The 26388-nt window shown below is 45.6% G+C and overlaps 1 protein-coding gene across 1 annotated transcript; it reads left to right on the top strand.

The window, feature by feature from the left end:
• The first annotated feature begins 7214 nt into the window (after window positions 1–7214).
• Window positions 7215–22487, top strand: LOC119464195 (retinol dehydrogenase 7). Its single transcript, XM_049655420.1, has 5 exons — window positions 7215–7622; window positions 12641–12861; window positions 14252–14519; window positions 16006–16138; window positions 18104–22487. The coding sequence occupies exons 1-5, from the start codon at window positions 7418–7420 to the stop codon at window positions 18435–18437; spliced, it is 1161 nt and encodes a 386-aa protein (XP_049511377.1). The 5' UTR covers window positions 7215–7417; the 3' UTR covers window positions 18438–22487.
• Window positions 22488–26388: the final 3901 nt, after the last annotated feature.

Raw genomic sequence — 26388 nt, forward strand, 5'->3', positions numbered from 1 at the left:
GTGTGAAGTTGTTTGGTATGACCTCTCTTCAGGGGTCGATCGTGTTCTTTTTTTTTTAGTTTAAGTGAACGATCCATACAATATGTTCGTGTTTAAGGGTTCCGTAACATAGTGGGCTGAGGTTCACCCTCATACACTCAGCAAGGTCCCGGAGCGCTCTACCTGGCAGGCAGGCAGAAGACCTGCCGGCCGAGGCTATAGACCAAGGAGCCGATCGCCACCATTTGCGGTTTCTGTCCCTCAACCTTTCAACCTATCGCCACGGTACCGATTACGGCTTTAGTGGAGGAGCTCAGGGTTCGTGGTGACGCCACACACCAACACCTGGATAACTTAAGGTGCCTCTGCGGGGACGCTTAACTGTGATAAATGTATTAAATTCTGATTGGATCAAGCAGGCTGCGTGGTTATCTGTCACCACCCAGTTTCAAAGCAGATGATGATGGTGATAATAATAATAATAAGAATCAGTGTGGACAAGTGTGATTCGATTACACAATCCTGAATCAACGCGAGCACCAACGATTGTTCAAGAAGTGGCAGTACGCCGGTAAATGTAACCAGTGACTTAACGAGTGCTAATATATTTGACGTCCGCCGACTGCATACTCAGCGCTATTGATTGCCTCCTAATTGGTGCTTTGCGTTATGGGCACACGTTCGCAGAGTAGAGAGTTAGATTCTATATTTATTATTCAGGGTGGTGTTCGCGTCTCTTTATTGGCACCCCACCGTAGCAATATGTCACGTTTCTAACAGTAAATCCCCCCCCCTTCAAAAACGGCTTCTCAATGGAACGCTACAAGCTGTCACCCGGCCCTGTTCTCAGAAAAGTACAGGCTCCGAGAAAAACGTCGATGTAATAAATGACTATGCCTTTCAGTAAACAATCTATTCCTTCCAAGACGCCTAGTATTTGGTTAATACCGACACACTTACACTTATCGGCTGTCCTAACGAATAGTCTCTCTTGGTAAACGCTTTCTCAGGATTGACGGGAAAAAACAGTTTATCTTACTAAATTGCCTATTAGCCCTTTATGTCAGGAAACACCTGACTACGTGGGATCATAATTGTGACGCGTGCGACGTCCAGCATCTGTGGAACAAAGCCGAACCTTTCCTGTGCTCATCGTATCTGCTTTCATCCATACTGCTTTAATGCAGCAATTTGCAACCGGCCCATTTCATATTCGGTGTCTAAGTGTGTCGCGGCCATCGTTTTCGTGATGATTGCCTTCTCGTCTATTAAGAGATGCGTCGATACGTGTCTGTGTATATACGTGTGCAGTGGAGCGCTAAGGTCGCCCAGTTTCCTCTTTGCCGTCTGCTACTGAGGAATGGTGCGTCCTTTCTACGCTCGACGGATCATGACTGCTGCTAACAACGGACCTCCATAATATGACCGCACTAAATAGTAACATAACTTAGCTCTGTTAGTAAACTATCCTTCTACGATACCGAAAAATGAAGCCCTCCCTCGTGCATGATAAGAGGCTCGACAAGCCAGAAAAGGCGGGAAAACTAGAAAACAGAGGTGGTCACGCCACATTTATGTTCCAGCACGAGCTCGAATTGGCTTCACAGGATTTTTGCCGACTTCTGCTCGGCCCTATTTAAATCGTTAGAGGTAAAGGGTTACTGCATTGTTTTCGAAATAAGCCAACGGCTGAACCTAGCAAGTTTCGAGAACTTTTATATAGCGACACATGGGCCGAAATCCAAAAAAGAATTAACGCAGAAATCTGCGATGTCACACTTTCTTACCAGCGCAGGTGTATCGACAAGAAATTTAAGAAATAAAACATCGACGTTAAATCTGTCGTCGTAATAATCACCCTATTAGCGTGAAACAGAAAAAAATTATTGTGTGTGTGTGTGTGTGTGTGTGTGTGTGTGTGTGTGTGTGTGTGTGTGTGTGTGTGTGTGTGCGTGTGCGTGTGCGTGTGTGTGTGTGTGTGTGTGTGTGTGTGTTCATGCGTGTGTGTGTGTGTGTGTAACATAATTACAACAGCAAATTGGGAAGCATGGAATGGGTTCGTCTGACGTAGGAGAGGTGCTACTACAGATCTTTGAGTGGCCATCGTCGTGCAATCGACGTACGTAGGTTCCTGTTGCTTTTCAATATGGTGATGAATATGATCAATGTACAAAATCTGTACTTTACCGCTTGCTCGCGAAATTATTTACTGCAACTGAACGCAAGTTTTCCGGCTCTCATATATGCGTTTCATTTGTCACTTTAAGCGATTCGTACTGCAACCCCAATATTGCTTTTTTGCAACAATTTTCACAACCTTTGCAGCGATTTTTTTCGGCGCTGCCGGCTATCCTTATCTGATATCTATCCCATTGGATTCTTCTCCTACATACATTTACAGCAAAGCTATAGAATTGCCGATGAGGCAGAATATCGCCCTTCCCTTCAGCCTCAGTTGACCGCATGTCATCCGATTGTTTTCATAAAGCTACGCGGGTCTCAAACGGAGAAAGTACTGCAGCATTTTCGAACCCAACATGCAAATCACTTGCATGCTCTGATCAGCATTGAAATGTTATTGAAAGCGCCATGTCACGGTTCTCTCATATTGCCTTCGGCGTTAAGGTGCACAAGATATTTTTTTGGTTACCTGAACCAAAAAATGCCATAGGTTGAGTAAAACATCCCAGGCTTGTACAGAGGTCAACACAGTTGTCTAGAACACACTCATGAGGGTCAAAGCAGCCACCAAAGCTTAAGCCGACCACCAGAAAAAAGGTGAGCAACATATCACCGTACAACGTTTTAACGAGATATCAAAACGGTGGGAATTGCCAAATAATCAATAGCTTTTCCTGAAGAGAGATAAAGAATTCGCATATAGAATCGCTCAAATTGAGTCGTCCATAATGAATGACTGAATATAATTGAGTATAAGTTATTGACAATATGTTCCCTCAAGGGCTGTGCCTCTCGGGCGGATACCTTAGCTCCCCGGCCGGAAATTCATTTGGAACACTCTTCTCCTCACTGCAATCATTCTCTGTCATCCGAGGTGCCAATGAGCGTTAGAGTCTTTCAATATATTCACTATAGCTTCTTTCAATATATATTTGAAAGGAACGAATACTTGACAATTTCTTACAATATATTTTTGAATAGAATACGAATCGAGTAGCAAAGACTGGTCCATTCGTATTTGAAACTTCTACTATTCGCACACCCCTAACGTGTTAAACCATAAAGACGTTCAGTGTCGGCCGGCATCCTCCTTTGAATGTAAGAGCTGTCGACCCTGCTTTCGCAAAGTCACGGTTGAATGAACGCTGGCCTTGTATGTATAGGATGTGGCGAGTTGCCGCACGAGCGGCTGCATAAATGGCACTCGTCTCGTCTCAGCCTTCCTGATACTGCAAGGAGGCCGTGAAAAACTTTCAGTCGATCCTTCTCTTTCTTCATCTGCTCCCATGCGCAACGCAAGTGTTATTTTCCTGCTCGAGGTCGCGGTTTAGTGTTTCGAACATTAGGAGTAAATGCACGTTACCACTGGTGCAATTTTTGGTCAGACATCTTTCGTTTGCGTAACGTCGCGTCGTCCATTGGTAAAAGCGTCACGAATGAACAAACACTATCGGCTTATTTCCTAGACCACAGCTGCTGTTTGCAGTAAAAGCTTGGCCCAAGTGCCATTCCTTCATCGCTCTGCAAGTTACTCTGCAGCACCTAAATGCCGCTTCTGCGAAAAATTAAGGTAAATTATGGGGTTTTACTGGCCAAAACCACGATATCATTGTGAAGCGCGACTTAGTGGGGGATTCCAGAATAATTTCGACCACCTAGTTTCAATAATAATAACTTCATTCTGGGTGCCGGCGCGCCACTATGGGCTGTCCAGAGGGCCCACGATGCGGCGGTCGGGCATGGCCTGACTGTCCCAACGTGGGAGCGGCCCGCTGCGCGCTGAGTCGCGTACCTCAGGACGTTCATTAAAGTTTTACATCATCCATCCATCCATTCTGGGTACACGGCTGTCTTTGAATTCCTCCCCCAATTCTGTAATGCGACCGCCATAGCCGGGAATGGAGCCCACGACCTCGCGCTCAGCAACACATGCATTGCTCCACCACTGCACCGTCTTTTGGTGAAATGTTTTGTGGCAGTGGTACATCATCTGTGGCGATTCGGCAGTCGTGTGTAGCTCTTCCGTGTCAAGTGTTTTTTAAGTGGAACTTTCTTAGCTTTATTCCCCCCCTTTTGAGGGTGCGGGCTGCTGCTGTCTTGCTGATTAGACAGCTACTTGGACCGCTGGGTGTAGGCAACTGGGCATGTGGCCACTTTATATGTGAACATTCTTGACCAATCCTCGAGAATGTGCCACTGAATAGGTGCCGGAATAGACAAGCCGAGCAAGAGGCAGGAAGCGGACATCTAAAGCAGCCAAGCGTGGCGGAAGGAGTGAAGTCGACAAAATGGCACCAGAACGTTCAATTAGCGAGGAGCGTTGACCTGCATAGAAGTAAATGGAAAGAAATGAATACATTTCCCGTAAAGATCTCAGGAAGCTTCGGTGGTGCATATACATATGAAGCCTACATATGCGTGGGATCTTGCCGATATTTGTTTTTATATTGCTCATGGGACATACCTCTCACTCTACACTGTTTGTCAAACGAACCCTCCGATGGTGGCCTTCAGTTGAACGACAAAATATCGTCACTCTTGCAGAGTAATATTAAGAGAACCAAAGATCATGCTAGCTATTAAAAGGGTGTAAAGAAAGTGTATCTTGGGTAGTGTAATGTCGCTGCTTCAACCTCTCATTTAGCTCTGCTGTTGGCTTTATTAGTAGTAGTATTATTATTAATAGAGTACAGTCCTAAATGCTCTAAATATCCCCGCTGGTTCTCATCCGAACTCATAACTGTCCTAAAGTATGAAGATCGCGCGCACCGTAAATCCTGTTCCTATCACGCTGAGACCAAAGTCGTGACGTTCTGCCGCAACACATCAAGCATTTTGTTTTCTTATTATGTATATTCTGTGCCATTGTGCAAGGTATGTGAGATCAATGATCCTGGTGTACTTTTAAACCGAAGCTGTTAAGGGCTAGCTTCCCCAGGATCATGTCCGCGTGTAGGAAACAACTATCATCAGCAATGCTTTAGCTCCATGTGCGTGGTGGTTTGGCTCCATGTGCTCCATTTAAGTCCATCTGCCAGCCGTGTCTTAGCACAGGTGTGAAAACGGATGATGGATGGTCCATTGTTATACCTCCCGCCACCGCCGATGCCTCTTTCACAAGTGTCGCGATACTCGCGACACTTGGCGGCGGGACGTCCCACCAATAGTTGTGCCCCTTTGTCTCGTGACGTAGATATCGCGCTATTGCTGTTATCAGCAGTTGCCCTTTGGACTCGCTATGGTACGTAAGCTCGTTTAACCACATCTTCCAGAATCCTAGCGTTAGGATCGTGATGATGCCGTGCAGTGTGCCGAGTCTATGAACCCTGTGGCTCATACGCTAGTCTATGACGATGGGGCGGACCTGGCGCAGCAAACGCACTACTTGGCCATCGCGCAGGCCAAAAACAAGACGCCGGTGTCCTTGCTGTTTGACAAACATGCCGAGGACGCTCAATATAGTCAATATATGAATTCACTACAACAATATTCATTATAGTAGACCAACCAAAGTCACAGCTTCGCTGGCTTCCATCTTCACAGTAGCGGAAGGGCTCCGAATTTTTTTATACAACCTCACGCCTTTCAGCTCACACTAAAGGCGTTGAAATGCGGGAGATGCGTACTCTTCGCTCTGTACCGACTATCAAAAGAATTCAATTCTCCTACGCCATTCCGCAAGTTGTACACAAGAGTCTGTCTTCCTCAACTCGATTATGCGTCGATCGTGTGGAACGGCATTTCTAGATGCAACATGTGACATTATAGATCGGGTCCAGAAAAAGTTTCTAAGCATATATCATCACCGCTTTGCTAACACGGACACTGGGCCCTGCTCGAGCACTGTTGGATTATTGCCATTGCCCTTACTTCGCTGCCGACGTAATCGCGCTGATCTCTGTTTTTCAAACTCCTTCACGGTATCCTCAATGTGCCCCGAACTCCTCAGTTGCATCATGTTTCGTATTCCGCGCAAGATCACCAGAGAACATGGACCTTTCCATGTTGCTGCCTGTCACCACCAACACTCAGACGTCCACAGAATACAGTCTTTATACCGCCCACTTTAATGACCTTGATATTTCTCACAACTCCCTGTCATTGTTCTGTTCTGAGCTTTCCGTTGTGTCTAAGTGTCACATATTGTTCAAATTCTCTTCTCCCTCTTTTTCTTACGTATGCATTTTGCACTTTGTTTTATGTACACTTTTCTTTTCAAGATTGTTGTTCTTTATTCATTTTTTTACTGATATTACCCTGCTGTACTTTTTTCCTTGTGGTTCTATGTATGCGTGCCCGGCAATTAGACCAAAAGGTTGTTCCGGGGCACGATAAATAAATTATTATTATTATTATTATTATTATTATTGTTATTATTATATTATTATTATTATTATTATTATTATTATTATTATTATTATTATTATTATTATTATTATTATTATTATTATTATTATTATTATTATTCTGAGGATGTGTTGGATAGTCTGACATCATTTTTAATGCCAGCTAATCCTTCTAGCGCTCAGGTACATATCAAACTTAAACCGCTTCAGACAAACAGACGAACATAGAATATTGAAATAAAATGTAAATTACAGTCAGATATCGCTCTCGTACAAGTAAGCATACTGTATTGCTGCGCTGTACAATGTGTTTACATGAACGTTCTCTTTTTCTTAATTGTCGTTCTTTTTTATTTATTTCTTATTTATTTTTTTTTATTCATCTTCCTTTCGCATCTAAACGAACAATTCGGTTTCCCTCCGCACGAATCAGCCTCGACCGTTCACTGGCTTACCCCATTCCGCCATTTTCGGCACAGGAAGTGTAAGCGTGGAAAGAGTTTGGCGTGAAGGGAGTGAGGGGTTGAGAAAGGGGGGGGGGGACTGCCTATACACACGTCCTTCCTTCTCTATACCCCGCGAAAGCCGATCGACAAGTCTTTCCAACACGCCGTCCGCCGGCGAAGGTTGCGCGTTCCATAAATACTCTCCTCGCGAATACCTTCCTGTTGCTCGTGTTGTTGCCGCCAAGTCTTTCTTCGACTGTGTTTCGTGTCATGTGTTTAGTGTATAGCTACGATTCAGTGCAGCTGTATCATCACCTGACACTGCCAATAGCGTCTTCTTGTGAACGCGTTTGCCTCTTGTACGGCTGGTCATCGCATTTTGCCACTGGCGAAACACAACCTTGAGGCCCCACGCATGCCATCGTTTGGTTTTTAAGATTCCTTTACCAGGCTCCATACGCAGCCATGAGGACATCGTTTACCTTGTGCGCAGCATTTTTGTTTCTGTTTTGGCGCCTGTGGCACCACTTGTCACCGCTGCGCGAACTGGGCATGATGGTCGCTTCAACGTGGATTGCACTGACGCTGTCTTACAATCTGTCACGGTTTGTATGGACGCGGCTTTTTGTCACCAAGATTGCCGGTGACGGGAAAGCTGTGCTGATCACCGGTGAGTACTTCATTTTACAACTATGGGCGGGCTATCACCGGGAGAAAACAGATTGCTTGAGACAAAAGAAGTACGCAATTTTCAGGAGCTGTTACTTTATTTATTGCCAGGCGTGTTGAAATGTTCCTCGTTGGAGCCCAGTGCAGGGTTTCTGTTTACTTCTTTAGTAGTCCTTCCTCATTTTTCTTTGACTCTTTATAGTGTACCAATAGCATGAAGGGAAACGTACAGGGCAAGTTATCTGCAAATTGTCTTTTTTTAAATTGCAAGGATTTGTAAATAAATTTGTAGCTGTACTAAGCAGTCGTACCGAATACATTGATTTTCCGATGGATCTGAATCCCGACTATGGTCACATCCACTTAGCTAGTGCACAAAATGAATAATAGTGTTTCAAAGACTAAATAATTGAGCCCTCTAGCGTAGTAAAGGGCTCCGGATTAATGTTGGCCGCGCAAAGTTTCTTTACAAGCATGAAAATCCCAGCACATGAGTGTTTTCGCATTCAGCCGTTACCGAAATGTGTTCGCAGCAGCCGTGAAATTTAACTCGTGACCACGTTCAAAAGTAAAACAACGTAAAATGTACTGATCTATCGTAGCAATTATAAGCACACATCTTGCCGGAGGTTAAGCGTAGGACACCCCGACATTTTTTATTCATAAATTTCTCGTAGAGGCTCGCAATTACATTCGGTAGATTTCCAAAAATAAGGTAATATATGGTGCTGCGCGCACGCAGCGTTGTCACGTTGCCTATAGAGTACGGCTCTGCCGACATCGATGCAGGCCTCCGGGTGACACTGCCTTGAGCTGCCGGAAAACGTCTTTTGTTGCGACCTGTCTTTTGTTGCGTCAGGTTCGCACCGCGGCAGAGGCCGAACAGATGTACATTTCGATTTACGCGTCAGTGATATTGCTAACGACGAGGAAGACCGGGCACCCGCTGTGAGCTGGTCCTGCTCCGCCGAGCGTAGCGCTAGGTGCAGTTTTCGTGAGCGGGGCCAGTTTAGTTGCACAGCGGCTTACAACAAAAGTGTCAAACATACATTGGTACAATGGTGGCCTTTTTATCGTAAATACAAGAAATTACATTGAAAATGGTCGAACGGGGTTGCATAACGAGGCAACATGGGGCTTTTCACGTTTGTTTGAACAGGGACGGTCCCAGATAACGTTTTTTTTTACAATAAAGGTAATAATTACCACGGAAATATACGTGAATTGACTTCCTACAATACCCAAAAAGCAATTCTCACCGTAGGTGGAAGCCTATCGTAAGCCAGAAAATACGCGGAAACAAAATATTGGGGGGCGACGCCACCTTGAAATTCCCGCACTAGCTCACCGAGACGTCACAGATTTTGATGGTATCTGCTTCTACCCATTATTTTATTGCGATAGCAATTATATGGACACTTCAACCGGATTTCTGCCGTCGGCGTCGTCGTCGTCGTCGCCGTCGCCGTGACGTTCCGTATAGATAAAATCTTCGCCGCGCGCCGTATGCCCCAGCGGAAGCGTGGGGGGACGCGCGCTATCACGGAGAGTGAACACACTCAATCTCCCACGCGCAAGCAAGGAAGCGGAAAGCCAGCGCCGGAGGGAGCAGGGGGGGGGGGGGGGGGGCACTTCTCTGCCAACAACCGCGCTCGTCGCTCCGCACAGTCTCTTATCTCTCCCACGCGCAAGCCAGGAAGCGGGAAGCCAGCGCCGGGGGGAGCATGGGGGGGGGGGGGGGGGGGGGGCGCTCTCTACGCTTCCAACAACCGCGCTCGTCGTTCGTTCGACCGCACCGTCTCTTATCTCCACACGGCTCCGACCTTTATGCCGCTCAGTTTCCGTTGGTAGAGCGCACGTACCTTCGCCCGCGCAGGCGAAGGTACGTTGCGCTGCCAGCGTTTTGACAGTCGTTGGCTGCAGTCATTCAGTGTGATCTATTCATGTTTGTTTGTGCGCGCTCACACCACGCTTGTTCATTCAGTTAGTAATAGTCGGGCCACATTTTCCAACGCACGCTACACATGCAATGCTGCCCAGATCGGCAGTGCAGCACTACAGGTGTGTCCCTTCGCACGCGCTGCCCACGGTAAGCGCTTCTCATCAACACCACCGTTTCACACGCGCCTTCTCGTAGTCATCGAGTCTCTCTTCATGTCGGTCTACTTACGCCGCAGCACACCTGCTTACTTAATCAGCTCATGTTTACTACAATTCATATTGCTACCAAGGCCGCTCACCTTACTTCGTATGACATTGCTGTGTTGCTATCGCATTCATTGCTTCGCCCTTAGGGCGAAACTGTGACACTTTTTTTTCACATCTCGCTCGATGACCATGGAAACTCGCTGTGAAAACGCCGGAGTGAGAAAGCGCACCAGCAGCAGCGGGCAAATTGACCTTCGCGCTGTCTCTCGTCTCGCTTCAACGCTAACGAAGCGTCGAAAGCACAGCGCATACGAAGCTACTGCCACTCGGTGCATGCACTTTGTCCCCATCGCAGATGGCTTTCAAGATACGGCGGCTGCGCGTCCGCGCTGTGAGCAGCAGCCGACGGTGCAGAACGCACCCCCTCCCTCTCCGTCACCTCGCCCCCGCGCCTTGCGCGGGAAAGAAGACCGCGCGCTTCCGGCCTGTCTTCCTCCTTCGCGTGCGCTACATTGAGCCCCGATTGCCGGCTCACCTTCGTACACTTTCACTCGCACACACAGCGTACGGTGCGCGGCGACGATTTTATCGCCGTTGGAGTTTATACGGAAGCTCACGGCGACGGCGACGGCTAAAATGCGCTTGGAGTGTCCAAATGATTGCTATCGCAATAAAACATTTATTTAGTTAGGGCAGCGTAAATACTACAAGAAATACTTTTTCAACATTGTGACGTCACACTACGTATATTTTCGTACTGGCGCTGTGGTTTGGGCGCGAAATTCAAAAAATTGAATTTTGACCTTTATTTTCCCTTTAATAATCGCAAGCTGTAGTTAAAAAAAGGCGATAGAGCATTGATCTCTAGTTATCACCCTATCGCAACATTATCTGTGTTTAGCGAAATCACAGTGAAATGTTTTGAAAAGCCCACCTAGCTCATTGCTTAACAAAATTTGATCTTTCTTTCGCACCAGTTCGGCTTTTGTGCCAGGCTACTCTACTAATCTTGTCCTACTCTCTTTCACAGATAGGATTAAGCACTTTATTGGCGCAGGCAAATATTGTGGGGCCGAACTTATCAACCTCATAAAGGCCTTTGCTGCAATTCTTATTAGTATTTTATTTGCCAAAGTAAGTGATATCGGTGTAGTATTGGTATCATTGGCCTTTGTTAATACTTATTTAGCTAACAGGCAAGAGGCTGTTAGTATTGCTGGCCACATTTCTAACTACACATTAATCGATAAAGTAGTTCACCAGGGGTCAATACTTGGCACTTTACTTTTCACGATTTATATAAATCACCTAACTTTCCATCATTCGCGCTGTGAACCCTATCTCTACGCGGATAACACTGCGACGCTCACTGCTGACACCTCAATTGATAGCCTAACTTGCCAGCTGAATACTGATCGTGAAAAAATTACTCACTTGCGACGTCGTAACTCTTCGGAAATTAACACCAGTAAAACAGTATTCATGCTATTTAACTGCCTCCGAAAATACGGTTTAAGGGATTCCAAACATAACTTTCGATATTACCCCTCCTTGATCAAGCACATTTCTCATATTTCACATCTAACGCAAAAGACAGCATATGATATCCCCATGATTCTAAAAGCACGCCTATACTCCAGCTTAAAACCATGTTTTCTCTATATAATGTGTTCATTCATAGTCACTTCAGCTACCGCATTGCGTCATGGGGCAGCACACGTCCCTGACATCGAGCTCGTTTACAATACGTTCAAAACCAGGTCATCCGCATTATCAATTTCCGATCACCCCGATGTAGCGCATCGGCACTTTTGCAAGAGCATCCCTTGCTCACAATTCATAAGCTCTTTAAGTTAAACATGACAATCCTTGTTTGCAGATCCCTTCATTGAAACATTCTCTCAATATTTTTAACACAGAATAACTTATTATTCACAACACAATTTGATGTGCATCACCTCATAACTTCTTATTACCTAAAATTATAACTAAGTATGGAAAATCGACTTCTTTGTTCAGGCGCTGTACTTCTGGAACGCTGTTCGAACTAAAATGACACTGTCTCCTAGTATAGGCAGTTTTAAAAGGAATAAATATTCGTTTATTATTCTTTTTTAATTGTGATTATTTTACTGCAATTTCATTACCAGGCTTAGTATGCTTTAATAAATATTTCATCCTTAGTTCTGTATAACGTCACATTATGTTGTGTTATGTTATGTCTCAGTTCCGTTTTTTGTTATGTCAGTACTTGTTTGTCGTGCTAGTAACAACCTTACCTCTTTGCTGCACTTGTATTAACCTGATTAGCCTTTTTAATGTTCCCTATTTGTGGCATTTGGATCAATGTGGTTTATGTTTGTTTTTTAACTTTGTGCAGGAATTCCTTCTACAGCCGAGAGCTTTGGTACCTCGTCCTGTGTATTTTCTTTCTGTGTACAATTCCATGAGTGAAGGAATAAATACTTCATCTTTTATTACCACAATATTAACTAAAATCTAGCTTTGAAAGAATACGCTATAAGTCTAAACTGTTTAGTGTTAGGAATAGTTGGCGATGAATGGAAAATAGTATATGTATTGAGTGTGAGTGATGTTAGACGGTATTATTGAGCCTTTGTCTTCATAAGGGGTTCCATGTGTAATTATATTATGTTCCCTCTGTTTGAAAGTAGTGTTGCCGCTCACTGTAACATCATATGACTATTTGCGGTAGGATTGACCCAAGCACCGTCACTTTTGTCCTCCTCCTAAAGTCTACCTGTTTCATGACACATTGAATGAACTTCACTTCACTTTACGTCACTTCTTTAGCATCCCTTTAAAGGCGCATTAAAGGACGCACCACGCATGTAACGCTTCTCTACGCAGGCTGTGACACCGGATTCGGCAACCGCTTGGCGAAGCGGCTGTCACGCAATGGCTTTTTAGTGTTTGCCGGTTGCTTGAGTTGCGAGAGCGTCGGCGCTGAAGAACTTAAGAACCTCCACAATATCGAGGTCTTGCCGCTTGACGTCACGAAACAAAAGCAAGTGGATGAGGCCCTTGACTTGGTTAAAAAGCTCCTCGGCAACAGAGGCAAGTCAACCTTTGCTGATTTCTTTTAATTACTTACATAATTAACATTGTGCACAAATCATGGACAACGATTGTAAATCTAAGCGAACAGCCCGAGCGAACGACCGAGCCTGCGAGCGATTGTCTTACGCTTCCTCTCCCTCCAGGTTGGTTGCGTGAGTACTCATGCGCGACAATTTTCTTTTTTTAGGAGCGATTAGACCATGCTCTCGCATAGCCATTCCTTCTCAACGTTACCAGTCATTTCTTTAAACTTAATGGTCTCCAATCCAATGTCAAGAGCGAAAATTTCAGTCTGGTACTTGGCGTCTCATAAGAAGGACATTTCTTTTAACGTGGCAGGTCCACGAGAGGTCCTTCGGGGTTTCATTTTATAGCGATCCGCTTCACTTTACAATCTTTTCGATCTTCGTTGATCAGGGCGCCATCTTACCACCGTCATCAATGGCTTCGGCCGCTCATTGCGACGAGAGTTAAGACAACCGGAAAGGAAAATTAAATGCATCGTTAAAAAAATGTGGCGCCTATTCTTTACATGTACGTCTTACCGTAGTTCGCTCTAGACAGAGACAGCGTCTTCAATTCTGACTAGTCCTATAGGTATCAAAATGCTCGTGTAGAGAAGTTTACACACGCCTTAAAGGACAATTTTCTCATTAACAAGGCGCTCACAATTAGCTGCTGCATAAATCATGCTGCATATAGCTAGGGGTCATATCGCGAAGGTGAAATCGGACGGCGCACACGTCTTATCCTAAACTGTTTCAACGGCAGCTTGCAACGTTCTCAACTTGTGCCTTCAGAAGTTATGTCCTGCGCTTCTTTCTTTTTCCAGTCATCAAGAAAGGTATTGGGCCATCGCAAAAATTGCAACACAGTCCGGCACGCGCAATAGTTAAGGTTCTGGAGAGCTCAAGAATGTCAAAATGCTACTAGATGTGGCAAAGGTACCTTTCATCTCGTTGTGTTTGTCTAATTAATTGTTGTTCTTCATAAATTGCATATATTTTTGCTTCCGTATTTTCTAGCCTCTTGTTGTTGTGGTTGTTTTACTTTATTTATGGGGCGGGTGCGAGAGAGGAGATCTAGCATCTGTGCTCCCAAGTGTTTCGTTTGGAGTGAAGCACTCCTGAAGGATCTCCTCTGCATCAAGCCAAAAAAACATCTGTATTTTATGAACTCCCAGGAATCTTTGTTTTGCACATAAACTTTACAAGGTGACACCAATGTATTGTTTCTAATCATTGCTTCTCTCATTCTTATCCTATTGAGCACTGTCGTCTTGTCACGAAGGAGCCGGTGCAACTTATCGGCATCCGCATCTCATTAAATACGGCACGTAAAATAAACAACTTTCATTATCGCAGGACGACAAGTAACTAGAGCTCGTGCTTTGATAGTTAGAATTTCAAGACTGGTGGTCCTAATTTTTATTTCCACTGCAAATGGAAGCAAGGTCACCTCTCTGATAGATGTGTTCTATGCGCAGAGCTCTGGTCCGTGGTCGCTAACGCTGGTATCGGAAGCTGCGGCCTCCTAGAGTGGATGACAATGGAAGCCGTGACCAACATCTTCGACGTCAACGTTTTCGGGGTGCTTCGGGTCACCAAGAAGTTCCTGCCTCTCCTCCACAAGAGCAGTGGCAGGGTCGTCGCCATTGCGAGCCCTTTCGGTAAGCAAGATGAGAGCGACAAGGTGTAGGGGTTATGCCTTGCTGCTGCCATGTATGAGTGAAACATGGGTATGGGATCCCAAACAAGAACTAGCTTCTTTTCGGCGCGACCCACCACCGGGCGCTTGATGGGCGCCTACCAAAGATACAGACCCCGACCCCCTCTCTAGGTGCTGTGCGCAGACAGCTTGTGTTGCCTTTTTGTGGGTGATTAAATGGGAGGGTGGTATTACGCAATGATGTGCACAGGTGCGTCTGATTATACATTGGGTTGAGTCACAGGTAAGTGTAGAATGGGCATTGTGCGGGTTCCTGCGTCATCTTAGTAAAGTGCGTTGCTGGACGATTACGTAAGTTCACATGCGCACGTTAAAGATGAGCAGAAAAACAAACTCGATGAAGAGAAGGAACAGTTGTGCAGTATCCTTCATTGTCCCTGGTATTTCTTACACGTCTTTAACGTCCAATGTCTCATCATCGTCATCATTAGTAGTTATTGTAGAGGCACAGTGGTTCTGCCGTGCCCAAGGCATTGTTTTGCAATGGCTTCTTCATGGTTCCTTCTTTCATGGCTTATGACTGTTTTGTTGTCTGCAAACTACTAATCTGCGGTGACGTCGCGGGAATCTCATGACCTACCCTGAAGGAACTGAACGAGTAACTACCTGAAGGTCAGGCAGAAATTCGTAATGAACTCCTCCAAATGCAAACGCAGTTTGCTGAACTAAAAGAACAGACTCACGACTTCAAGCGTACTATGCAAAATATGGCGTCTGAGCGGCCAGCACAGCATGATAATACTGATTAAATGCGAGCCAGATTCAAATCGTAATCGAAGACCATAGTAGGTGCTTAAATTTAATTATTCATGGTATGCCTGAGACCTCAGTCGAATCAGAAGAGGACCTAAAGTACAAGGTTGTCAAGGATATTTTGCAAGAAAAGCTTGAGGTTAAATGCTAATTTGTTGGGCGCATCTATTGACTTGGAAAACAGGTGAGTAAGCGGCCTGTAATTGTGTGCCTACAACAGCTTGTGGAAAAAAAATAGTGAAAATGCGAGCAGAATCATGAGCTCGAGCATTTTTATTAAGAATGATTGTTTGAAATCGAAGTTAAGAAAACGAGATTGCTCTGGGACAGCGCAAAGGCCAAGATAGACATACCACTATACGCTTCTGACTATACGCTTCTGGGGTATTTATTCTTTTTAACAATACTCCTGGGCAGCAAAGTGTAATAAGCTCGCTGTCCCTTCCCTTCCTCAAATGATGGCATTGCGAAATGGTAAAAAAAAAGAGCTCACTGGCGTCAACTGGTTCAGAGTTTCTTTTTTCTGTTCCTTCAAGTTCCACGAATATTGTCTATTGTTCTGCTCTTACTTCCTCCAGTTGGCGTTCTGTCAGGCGTCTGAGAATATGAAAAGAATAAGAAGACTTTTGAAGGAATAAGTTAGATAATTCTTATTTTTTATCATGTTTGTGCAGGTCACTTCACCCAACCCATGATCGTACCCTATTGCATGTCGAAGCACGCCGTGGTCTCCATGATGGATGGTCTCCGAAGAGAGTGTCACGGCAGTGGTGTCGACTTTGTAATTGTAGAGCCCTCAGCTTACCGGTAAGTAGACAGCGAAGGCGGCGCTCATCTTGCAGTCAAGTGAAATGCGCAAGCCATAATATAGCACGTTCATGAACCTTTTTCGCATGCACTTGTGTGTTTTGACATCACCGCAGGTTGGCTTCAGTTATGGCAACAGTTATGATGTCTAACACACTGTCGCATCTTGATATCATTCATCATACAAAGTACGCGAGAGCGCCGCAAGCGAAATGACATTTACAAACGTTAGGTTACAAGCTTACAAGTTTTGTAATGCTGAAAGAGTGTCGTCTGCGTTCTCACTTATAAATTGCAGGTAACATTTCCTCGGCAGATGTGATAGAACTCATCCAAAATCATCGTTGTTGGTTTTTTCGAATAGGCGATTGTAGACCCCGAAGTGCGCGATTTGCGACCACGTTAGTCAGTGCTGCTATTTCATTCCTGCCTTGTTCGCCGTTTTCTTTGACGAGGCAGGCTAGTCACGATCTATGCCCAAGAGATTTTTTATTCATTTTATCTATTCATACTGTCGGCGTTTGCAAAGACCGCAGTTGCGGTTACATTGCTGTCATGTACAAATTTAACACATGTTTAAAAATAAAATATATATAGCAATCAGGATAGGAAGGCACAATATGTCAATATATAAAAACATTAAGTCACATTAATTAAAAATAACAAGTGCATAACCTTATAATAACCTAAGGCAAATCCCACAAGTTAACATACATCAAGGACTGAGTTTTGTTTTTGCGCTTTAAGTCAAGCATGAATTCTTACAAACTCGAATTAGTTTGAAGTAACGCTCGTCCTGTTTGGATTTCCTTCTTGTTCCCTCGTTATTGCTTTTTCGCACTTTAAGGGAGTTATACAATTTGAAACAATGTAATGCACCTAACTGATACCGAAGAACATTCAACCATAAAAACTATTCGAAAATAGGCATACGACCTTATTCGCAATCAAAACCGTTTACAAATGTTTGGAAGCAGCCTTTTCAAAAGCTTGCCAGGACACTCTACTATATCTTGTGATAAGTTGTTCCAGTCATTTATGCTTAAATGAGTGTTTGAATGAGTATGTTCCATAATGAAGTGCTTTGGTATGTTTTGAATGCTTTGATCGGGGGTTAGCGGTATTCTGTAATGTAAACGATACTGTGGCATGATACCAAACCTCCATATAAAGCCATGCCTTAGGATGTAGTCTTCCTTGGAGCAGAGACACCTCACAATAGTTTAGAGTGGGCAACCACCAACTAAATCCAGCTCGTGAAACCGAAGCTGTGCAACGAAATTAGAATCTGCTATGCCATCCAAAGAGGGGGTGACCCTCTCGCCACTGGAAAAGAGCCGAAATTAACAAAGATCCTAACAGAGTTTCATGGTTAAATGCAAGAATGATGGTCTTACTGGCACAACCTAAAGAAACAATGTATATATATATATATATATATATATATATATATATATATATATGATGAGGTTAGGAAATTCGCAGGCGCAAGTTGGAATACGCTAGCGCAAGACAGGGGTAATTGGAGATCGCAGGGAGAGGCCTTCGTCCTGCAGTGGACATAAATATAGGCTGATGATATATATATATATATATATATATATATATATATATATCTTTATTGCGAAAAAGTGATCCTTAGCGGATTATTATTATGTTACATGGACCATAGGTGCGAACAGGCATTCATAAAAGAAGCAGGGCAGATAAAACACACGCCTCTACCAACCTAATCAGTCCTTTACTGTACGTATGCTTGCTCGCGCCTATCGTTTGTCCTACATTATTTTGGCGTCTAGCCCCACAAATAATATTCTTCACGAGCTTCCATGCATTCGGAGTGCTTGTTCTTCGGGTAAAAACGGGGCTTTTTTCCCGAGTGTAACTAAATGCGACCTTGGCAAAATATTGTGCTCAAAAAAACCGCTGTAACTTCTCCTTTGTAATTCATTTGTTGGCTCGCAGGACCCCAATTTTCAAGACGGGCAGCACTCCGATGGATCTCGTGATGCAGGAATTCAGGCAGCAAGAGCCCGACGCTATCGCTCATTACACTCACCAGGACGTAGAGGATTGGATGAAGGCTCTTGACAAAAGCTTCAGCGCTATCATGAGAGAAGATCCCGAAGAAGGCGTCAGTGTCATGGAACGAGCCGTGAGAGAAACCTACCCCAAAGCCATCTACAGGTCGCCATGGGGACTGGACACGCCCTGTGTATTCTTCATGACATTGTTTCCCAGGGATATCACAGATTTTGCCTCTCTACTCTTGCACAAGATTCAGCTCAGAATGAAATGATAATTTCGACCATTATTAGCGGGTAAGAAAGTATTCCAAAGAAAGCGCTGCTTATCGAGAGAGCTCTCCGAGGCGCATATCTTAAACCCATTTATGAGTCACCGCGGTGAGTGGTAAACCATCTAGGTGCTCCAGGAACATCAGAGATTATGCCACGTTCCCTCTTTTACACAATGGGGCTCCGAATAAAATGAAAGCTTTAGTTCATTATTGCCTCATTCGAAGAGATACCGAAGAAGGTACCTGCGTTATCAAGTGCACTGACGGAAAAATACCCCGAAGCCAGAAGCAGGACACTCCATGTAAACAGTTCAAACTTTACTCCGCAGGAATGCCACGAACTTTGTCAACCTTTTAACGCGACATCGTTAAGGGTCCCGTGTCGTCAGAAAATTCAGTGTCGGTGTCGGCGTCGGCGGAGTGTCCGTGAGCGAAAATTTCCGTATGTACTTATACGCCTCGCTTTGCTATATGGCATGCGCTTTATGCTTTTTTTTATAGCCACACCATTCTATCACTAAAGTTGCTCCCACCTTGACTTACTTTTCTGACAAAGTTATTCCTCAGAATTTTGAGAATGACAGCCCACAAACAAAGGTGATAAAACAAAGCACCGACAGCTCACGTCTTTTATTATGTTCTCAGACTGAAATATTAAAAGTGCGAAGCAATAACAGAAACCTGAACATGATGTAATCTTTCTGGCGTGGCTGTGTTCACCTTCGCGGCCCACAAGAGGCCGCGTTCCTACCAGAAAGCTCGTCTTCATGCATAATGCTCGCCGCCAGCGTTTCCCGTTAAACCTTAAGGTTACATAAGCTGCAGTTGCCCGGAAGCGTGAGAAGCAGTCAGGGATCTTTGAGTGCTATCGCGTTCCACTTTTAAAGGCGAACCTTAAGCGTGCTTCCATATTTTCGACCACACGATTAAGTTCAGGATCAAGTCCAAGCAATATCTTCACGTGAACTTGGTAGCACGTTCGAGATGTGCATCTGCCCGCTCGTAGTTTTCTGCTTTTCAGTCCCCCGTTGGTTATCGACTTTTTTATAGTGTCAAGACGTGCGTGCACCATTCTAGCACTGAATATAAAAGCCAACATAGGCTAGCTTTGGCTGCGTCAATGCACACGACATCCATGGGAGATTCTTGATGTGTCTAAACATAACGGGGAAGAAAAGACAGCAAACTACAGTGATTCCTTTCCCTCTGAACTCATTTACTGCGACAGTGGAATTCGGCCACAGTGAATACCACTACGTTAGTTTCGCTTGCCTTTTCTTCCCCTTCGATAACTGTGTTCAAACACTGCAGAAAACTAGAGAACCTAGCGCTTATTTGAAATGTGGAATGAAGGTCAATTTGGCGTCAAGCACGATACCTAAAAACTTGTTCTCCTTATTTACAGGTATTCGTTGCCCAGACTCTTTGATGTTGCGGTCTGAAACTAGTCTTCGCTTTCTTGTGAAAAGAACAGAGGAACTTTTCTGGGGGTTAAGTTTAAATTCGTATTCTTCTGCCCATTTTTAGACACTTTGTTTAGGCCTTGCTGTACGTGCCGTTCACAGACTGCTAGGTTACAAGATTTGAATCCTAATTGTGCATCGTCTGCATAGAAAGAATAGATAATTGCTGGAGGTAGCAAGGCAGGGAGTGAGGTCATCTTAATAATGAAGAGCGTGCAGCTGAGCACGCTACCTTGAGGTACACCAGTTTATTTTGTAAATGGACAGGACAATACATTGGCAATGACTCGGAAAGTATGGTTGGACCGGTAGCTTTCTGTAGTGTTAAGCATATTCCCTCGAGTGTCGCATTTGCGACAGAGCTCGTCAGACACCGTACCACTATGTTGTATCGTACGCCTTTGCCATATCGAGAAATATAGACAAGACGTACTGCTTGTGTACAAATGCATCATGGATGTTTGCTTCGACGCGCACGAGATGGCCGGCTGCAGATCGGCCTTCTCTAAAGCCACATTGAAATGGGTCAAGCATTTTGCGGGACTCTAGGAAATATACAGGACGGCGATTGATCATTTTCTCAAAAAGCTTACAAAGGCAGCTCGTAAGCGCTATAGAACGGTAGCTGGTTAGCAATGAAGTATCATTACCGCGCTTCAAAACTGGGATATTTCAATAGCTTCTTTCCATTTAGATGGAAGATACCCAGCAGCCCAGATAGTATTGAAAATTGTGACTGGTATGATTTGCGTGTCGCAGTGCTGGTGCCTAATCATATCGTACAAGCTTCTATCGGAGCCCGGTGCGGAGTTCTGACATGCTGACAAGGAAGCTTTTAGGTCGGCAATGCTAAAAGGACGGTTATAAGGATCGTTTGGGCTACATTTCCGGTTCAGTGGCTTACATTCTTCTATTGCTTTATATTTCAAGAAGTTCCCCCGAATAATGGGTGCAGCTAGACACGCGCTCGAAGTGTTCACCAAGAGCGTCGGCCTGGTCTTCCAACTTGTTTCCTTCTTTGTTCACCAGGGGCAATGGATGAAGTTGTTGTGCCGTAAACCTCCTTAGCCCCTTTCATACTTTTGCCTCCCGTGTGTATGAATTATTCGCGGACAGGAACCTCTCCCAGCTTGCCCTCCCAGCTGGCCGTCGTGTTCGCCTTCCCTGTGATTGGATGTCTTTAAATTCTACCAAATTTTCTGCAGTTGGGGATCGGCTATGTACGCCCCACGCTTCATTTTGTTTTTTCTGCGCTGCCTTGCACTCTTCACTTTATCACGGAATTCGTCTTTTGGATGCGCTACCACTTGATTGCCGAATCTTTTTTTTTTTTTTTTTTGCTGCCACGATGATAGAAGCGGTAAAATATGCTACTGCGTCGTCAATGCTAAAATCGGTGATAAAATGCCGTGATAAAGCAAGTTGATTCCTTAAAATGATCCCAGTCGTCGGAAGCTAGTTTCCACCGAGGTGCACGTGGAGGACATTCATGTTGTTGAATTAAGTTTAACATTACAGGGAAGTGGTCACTTCCGTAAGGATTTTTAATAACGCTCCACTCTAAGTAAGGAAGAGGAGCTGTTGAGTCAATCGATAGGTCTATAGAAGAATAATAATTGTGCAACATACTGTAATAGGTCGTTTCGTTTTTATTGAACAGGCATTCACCCGAATTTACTAAGAAGTTCTCTAAGAATCAACCCCTCGCGTCGCATCGTGAGTTTCCCCACATCGTGTTGTGAGCGTTAAAATCTCCCACAAGTATATAAGGCTCGGCAAGCTGATCAATGAGGTTATAAAAGTCCGTTTTTTCGAGATGATGATCGGGGTATATAAATGAAACACAGGGTTACCAATTTACTAAAAAGAATTGCCCGAACTCACATTGCCTCGAGGGGCATCTCAAGGGCCACATGTTGGCAAGCTACAGACTTGCCGGCAACTACTGCTACACCACCGCACGACGCAGCAGCGTTGTATTGGTGGAGAATGTTCGTTGGTGTAGATTTGAGATGCGTCTCCTGAATGCACAGCACCTGTGGATTGTATTTGTGCAATAGTTCTTTAATGTCATCGAAATTGTGGATAAGACCTCTCACGTTCCAATGTAATATTTGTCTATCCATTTTGTTTGTGTTTTTTCTGCTCCGTGTCAAGAGGAGTCAAGTTGACTTGCGGAGCCTTTCCAGGCTTCGTAATCCGGACTTTGTCTTTCTTGGAGCGGTCGCGAGATTCGCGCCGCTCACGAGGCGCTGGGTGCGCCGGCTAGCTTGGAGTTGTGTCTATCGACTCCTAGGAGCCGCTGCCCTTCCGCTCACTCGAGTGGGGTGCTTTCGGGGTAGGCCTTGCCTCGAAAAGCAGGGCCTTGAAGGCCACCAACCCAGAGGTCGATGGGCCCTCCTTCAGAGACGGCGCCGCAGCGTTGGCTGCTGTCGCCCTGGGAGCTGGTGGAACTGCCGCGACCACACTCTTTGTGGGCCGGACCGATGCCGGAGTCTGCTGCAGCGTTGCTCCCCTACGCGCCGCACCAGGGTACCCTCGAGTATGTAGGAAGGAAATACGCTTTCGCGCTTCCTGAAAGGAAATGTTTTCTTTGACCTTTAACGTAGTTATTTCTTTTAACTTAGTTATTTCATGGACCGATAGTATGCAGGGTGGTTGGTCACCATCGCAGTTTGCGCAGTGGTGTGTCTCAATACAATTGTCGGCATGATGATCGTGCGACGCGCACTTTGCACATGTGGTATGGCCCCAGCAGCTTTGAAAGCTGTGACCAAATTGCTGGAACTTAAAGCAGCGGCGCGGGTTTGGAATGAAGGGTCTAAGTTGGAATTTCAGATAGCTTGTTTCAATATATTCTGGTAAACTACTTGTGCAGAACGTCAAATTATGTGTTTAGTGGGAATCTGTTTGTCATCCCGCCTGATCATTATTTTTTGAACATTTGTCGCGTGCTGTTCCTTCCAGCCCTCAAGGAGCTCGTTTTCACACAAGGCTAGGTGGTCTTGTTCAGATATGACTTCGCGTGTACTGTTCAGATAACGGTGCGGGTGCATTGAGACGGGAGTATTGCGCATTTCAACAAGTCCGGACAGTTCCTCGAACTGATTCTTCTCACTGACTTCGAGCAACAGATCACCACTGGCCATTTTCGTAACCCTGTAGCTGGGACCTAGTTTCTCAGTGAGACATTTGCGGACAATGGCGATAGTGTTCTCGACATTTTATCAGGGTTTTGACAAGTTGGGACGTGGTACTTCGAGTATATTTCTTTGGTCTGGCCGAAAAGTTTCAGGGAGTTCTCGGTGCACCCTCTCTTAGAAGAGGGCAATGGCGTAGTCGGGGGAACGACGAAAAGGCCTAAAAGTAACTAGAATTTCAGTAGCTATGCCACCGTCCACCACCCAGCGCAACAAGGGCATGCTACGAATACCGAAAGCAACGAAGAAGCCAGCTGTACATAGCTACTATAACCTAATATAAGCTAACCAAGGTTGGAAACTACACCAGGTTAACCCTTGCCGCCTGGAAATGTAGAGTGAGAAGTGAATAGAAGACAGGCGAGATTGAAAGTGAGATACAAAGGCGAAGATTGGAGAGGAGGACAAGAAAAGGCGACTGCCGATTTCCTCCAGGTGGGTCAGTCATGAGACACCATCTATGTGAAGCAGAGGCGGAAGAGGTGGCTGCCTCCGACGAGGGGCCTTAAAGGTCCGAACACCTGGCATCGGCTCAACCCCCAGGATACCCCTTTTCCCAGACACGGCTAGGCCGCGCACGGCTACACGCGGGAGGGTCCAAGCCTCGTGTGCTCGGGTACGTGGTGTCGCAACACACCAAGCGCCTGCTTACGCAGACGCCCCTGCGTGGTATTTAAAAGGTAATTATGATTGTTTGATAGCAAAGAACGATTAGTGTGGATTATACAAACATGTGCTTACGTTTACTTCTTTGTGATGTACGCAACTTTCATTCTGTATGACTTAATAGTAGATGTGGAATTCCAACTACGTACACGGACAGACTACAGCAACCTAGAGGCTCCTCCTGTCTGAGTAAGCTAGGTTTATTTGGCATATATATTTGGTTTATTTCATTACAATGTATAGCCTTCAGGCAATTGTTATTGGAAGCTGTTTGGCGAAAGGCTTATTCTAATCTTATTTTTGCTTTGCTGCGATTCAACATTTTTCTATTTATATTGGTTCCACGTAATCTCGGTGCATAATGTTTATTTTTGTTTCTTTTGTGTGTTATAACCGTGAGGCGGCGTTATCAGTGTAACAAGTTTCAAGAACTTGAAGGCTATAACGTAAAGCTATTCCAATATGTTTCTCTTCCCTTTATAACCATACCTTCCACGATTGCTAAACAATTTTGGGCCACGCCCACTTCGCTTGTTTGTCATGCTCCCCATGTGATATAGCGGGTACACACTGATTATGCGCGATTAGGCCCAACAAAAGAACGAAACTGGTTTCCATTCTACGGGTTCTTTTTTTACCATAAGAAAAATTTGAAAAAATGAAAATAAATAAGAAGCTCCCCGGTATTGGCCAAAATATTGCTGGCTGAGCCCACTTCACCTGTCTGTCACGCGACATCACAAAACCGAGGAAGCTCACCGCGTCAAAGTGACGCGTTTTCACTGAGACACAAGATTATGCCGAATGAAAGTGAATGGTATTGCTATAGCAATTATAAAGGCACTCCAAGCGCATTTCTGCCGTCGGCATCGCCGTCGCTGTGAGGCTCTATATAAAGTCCAGCGGCGATAAAAAATGTCACAGTTTCGCCCTAAGGGCGAAGCAATGAATGTGATAGCAACACAGCAATGTCATACGAAGTAAGGTGAGCGGCTTTGGTAGCAATATGAATTGTAGTAAACATGAGCTGATTAAGTAAGCAGGTATGCTGAGGCGTAAGTAGACCGACATGAAGAGAGACTCGATGACCACGAGAAGGCGCGTGTGAAACGGTGGTGTTGATGAGAAGCGCTTACCGTGGGCAGCGCGTGCGAAGGGACGCACCTGTAGTGCTGCACTGCCGATCTGGGCAGCATTGCATGTGTAGCGTGCGTTGGAAAATGTGGCCCCACTATTACTAACTGAATGAACAAGCGTGGTGTGAGGGCGCACAAACAAACATGAATAGATCACACTGAATGACTGCAGACAATGACTGTCAAAACGCTGGCAGCCAGCGCATACGCCGCTGCGGGCCAAGGTACGTGCGGTCTATCGCTTCAACGGAAACTGAGCGGCGAATGCACGGCGCATAAAGGTCAGAGCCGTGTGGAGATAAGAGACTGTGCGGGCGAGCGAACGACGAGCGCGGTTGTTGGCAGAGTAGAAAAGCCCCCCCCCCCCCGCGCTCCCTCCGGCGCTGGCTTCCCGCTTCCTTGCTTGCGCGTGGGTGATTGAGTGCGTTCGCTCTCCGTGATAGCGCGCGTCCCCGCACGCTTCCGCTCGGGCATACGGCGCGCGGCGAAGATTTTATCTATAGGGAACCTCACGGCGACGGCGACGGCAGAAATCCGGTTGAAGTGTCCATAGAATTGCTATCGCAATAATAATCGCCGCGCGCCATACGCTGTGTGTGCGAGTGAAAGCGTCCGAGGGTGAGCCGGCAATCGCGGCTTAATGTAGCGCACGCGAGGGAGGAAGGCAGGCCGGAAGCGCGCAGCTTTTCGCGCGTGAGGCACGGAGCAAAGCGATGGAGAGGGAAAGCGAGGGGGGGGGGGGGGTGTTATGCTCCGTCCGCTGCAGCTAACAGCGCGGTCGCCGTATCTTGAAAGCGATCTGCGACGTGGGCGAAGACCGCACCCGCGCGGGCCTCTTCTTCAAAGCGATCTGCAATGGGGACAAAGTGCATGCACTGAGTGCAGGTAGCTTCGTATGCGCTATGCTTTCGACGTTTAGTTAGCGTTGAAGTGAGACGAGAGGCAGCGCGAAGGTCAATTTGCCCGCTGCTTCGCGCTTTCTCAGTCCGGTGTTTTCACAGCTGGTTCCCGCGGTCATCGAGCGAGATGTGTTCATGTTTACCTGAGCACGCGTGACACCGTGCTTGTCTGTTTAGTTAGTAAGCGAATGTTTGCAACTTTATACGGCCGATAAAACTACTATTATTGCTTCGGATAGTTCACTACTAATTTGCTATCGCCCTCAATGAATGCTTCGCCCTTCGGGCGGAACTGCGACTTTTTTTGTTTTTTAGAAATAGCCGGAGAATGACCCGTTCCGGAATGGCTAAAAGATGGTTCAAACTTACTGTCAGGCTGACTGGCTCATCACAGCGACAAAGGGCGGCGGGCGGACAATACCTGGGACAAGAGAAGTAAACGGGGATGATTATAAAGCGCTGTGCCCATTTTCGTGTCCTATTCTCGTCCTAGTGTTCTCTGGCACCGTTTGCCGCTAGAATAGAAGATAGATATGCCGCTAGAATAGAAGCCCAGAGGAGGCGCTGCTCTAGCACTGGCTACTCGG

Source organism: Dermacentor silvarum, chromosome 9 (assembly GCF_013339745.2).
Source record: "Dermacentor silvarum isolate Dsil-2018 chromosome 9, BIME_Dsil_1.4, whole genome shotgun sequence".
Taxonomy (NCBI): Eukaryota; Metazoa; Arthropoda; class Arachnida; order Ixodida; family Ixodidae; genus Dermacentor; species Dermacentor silvarum.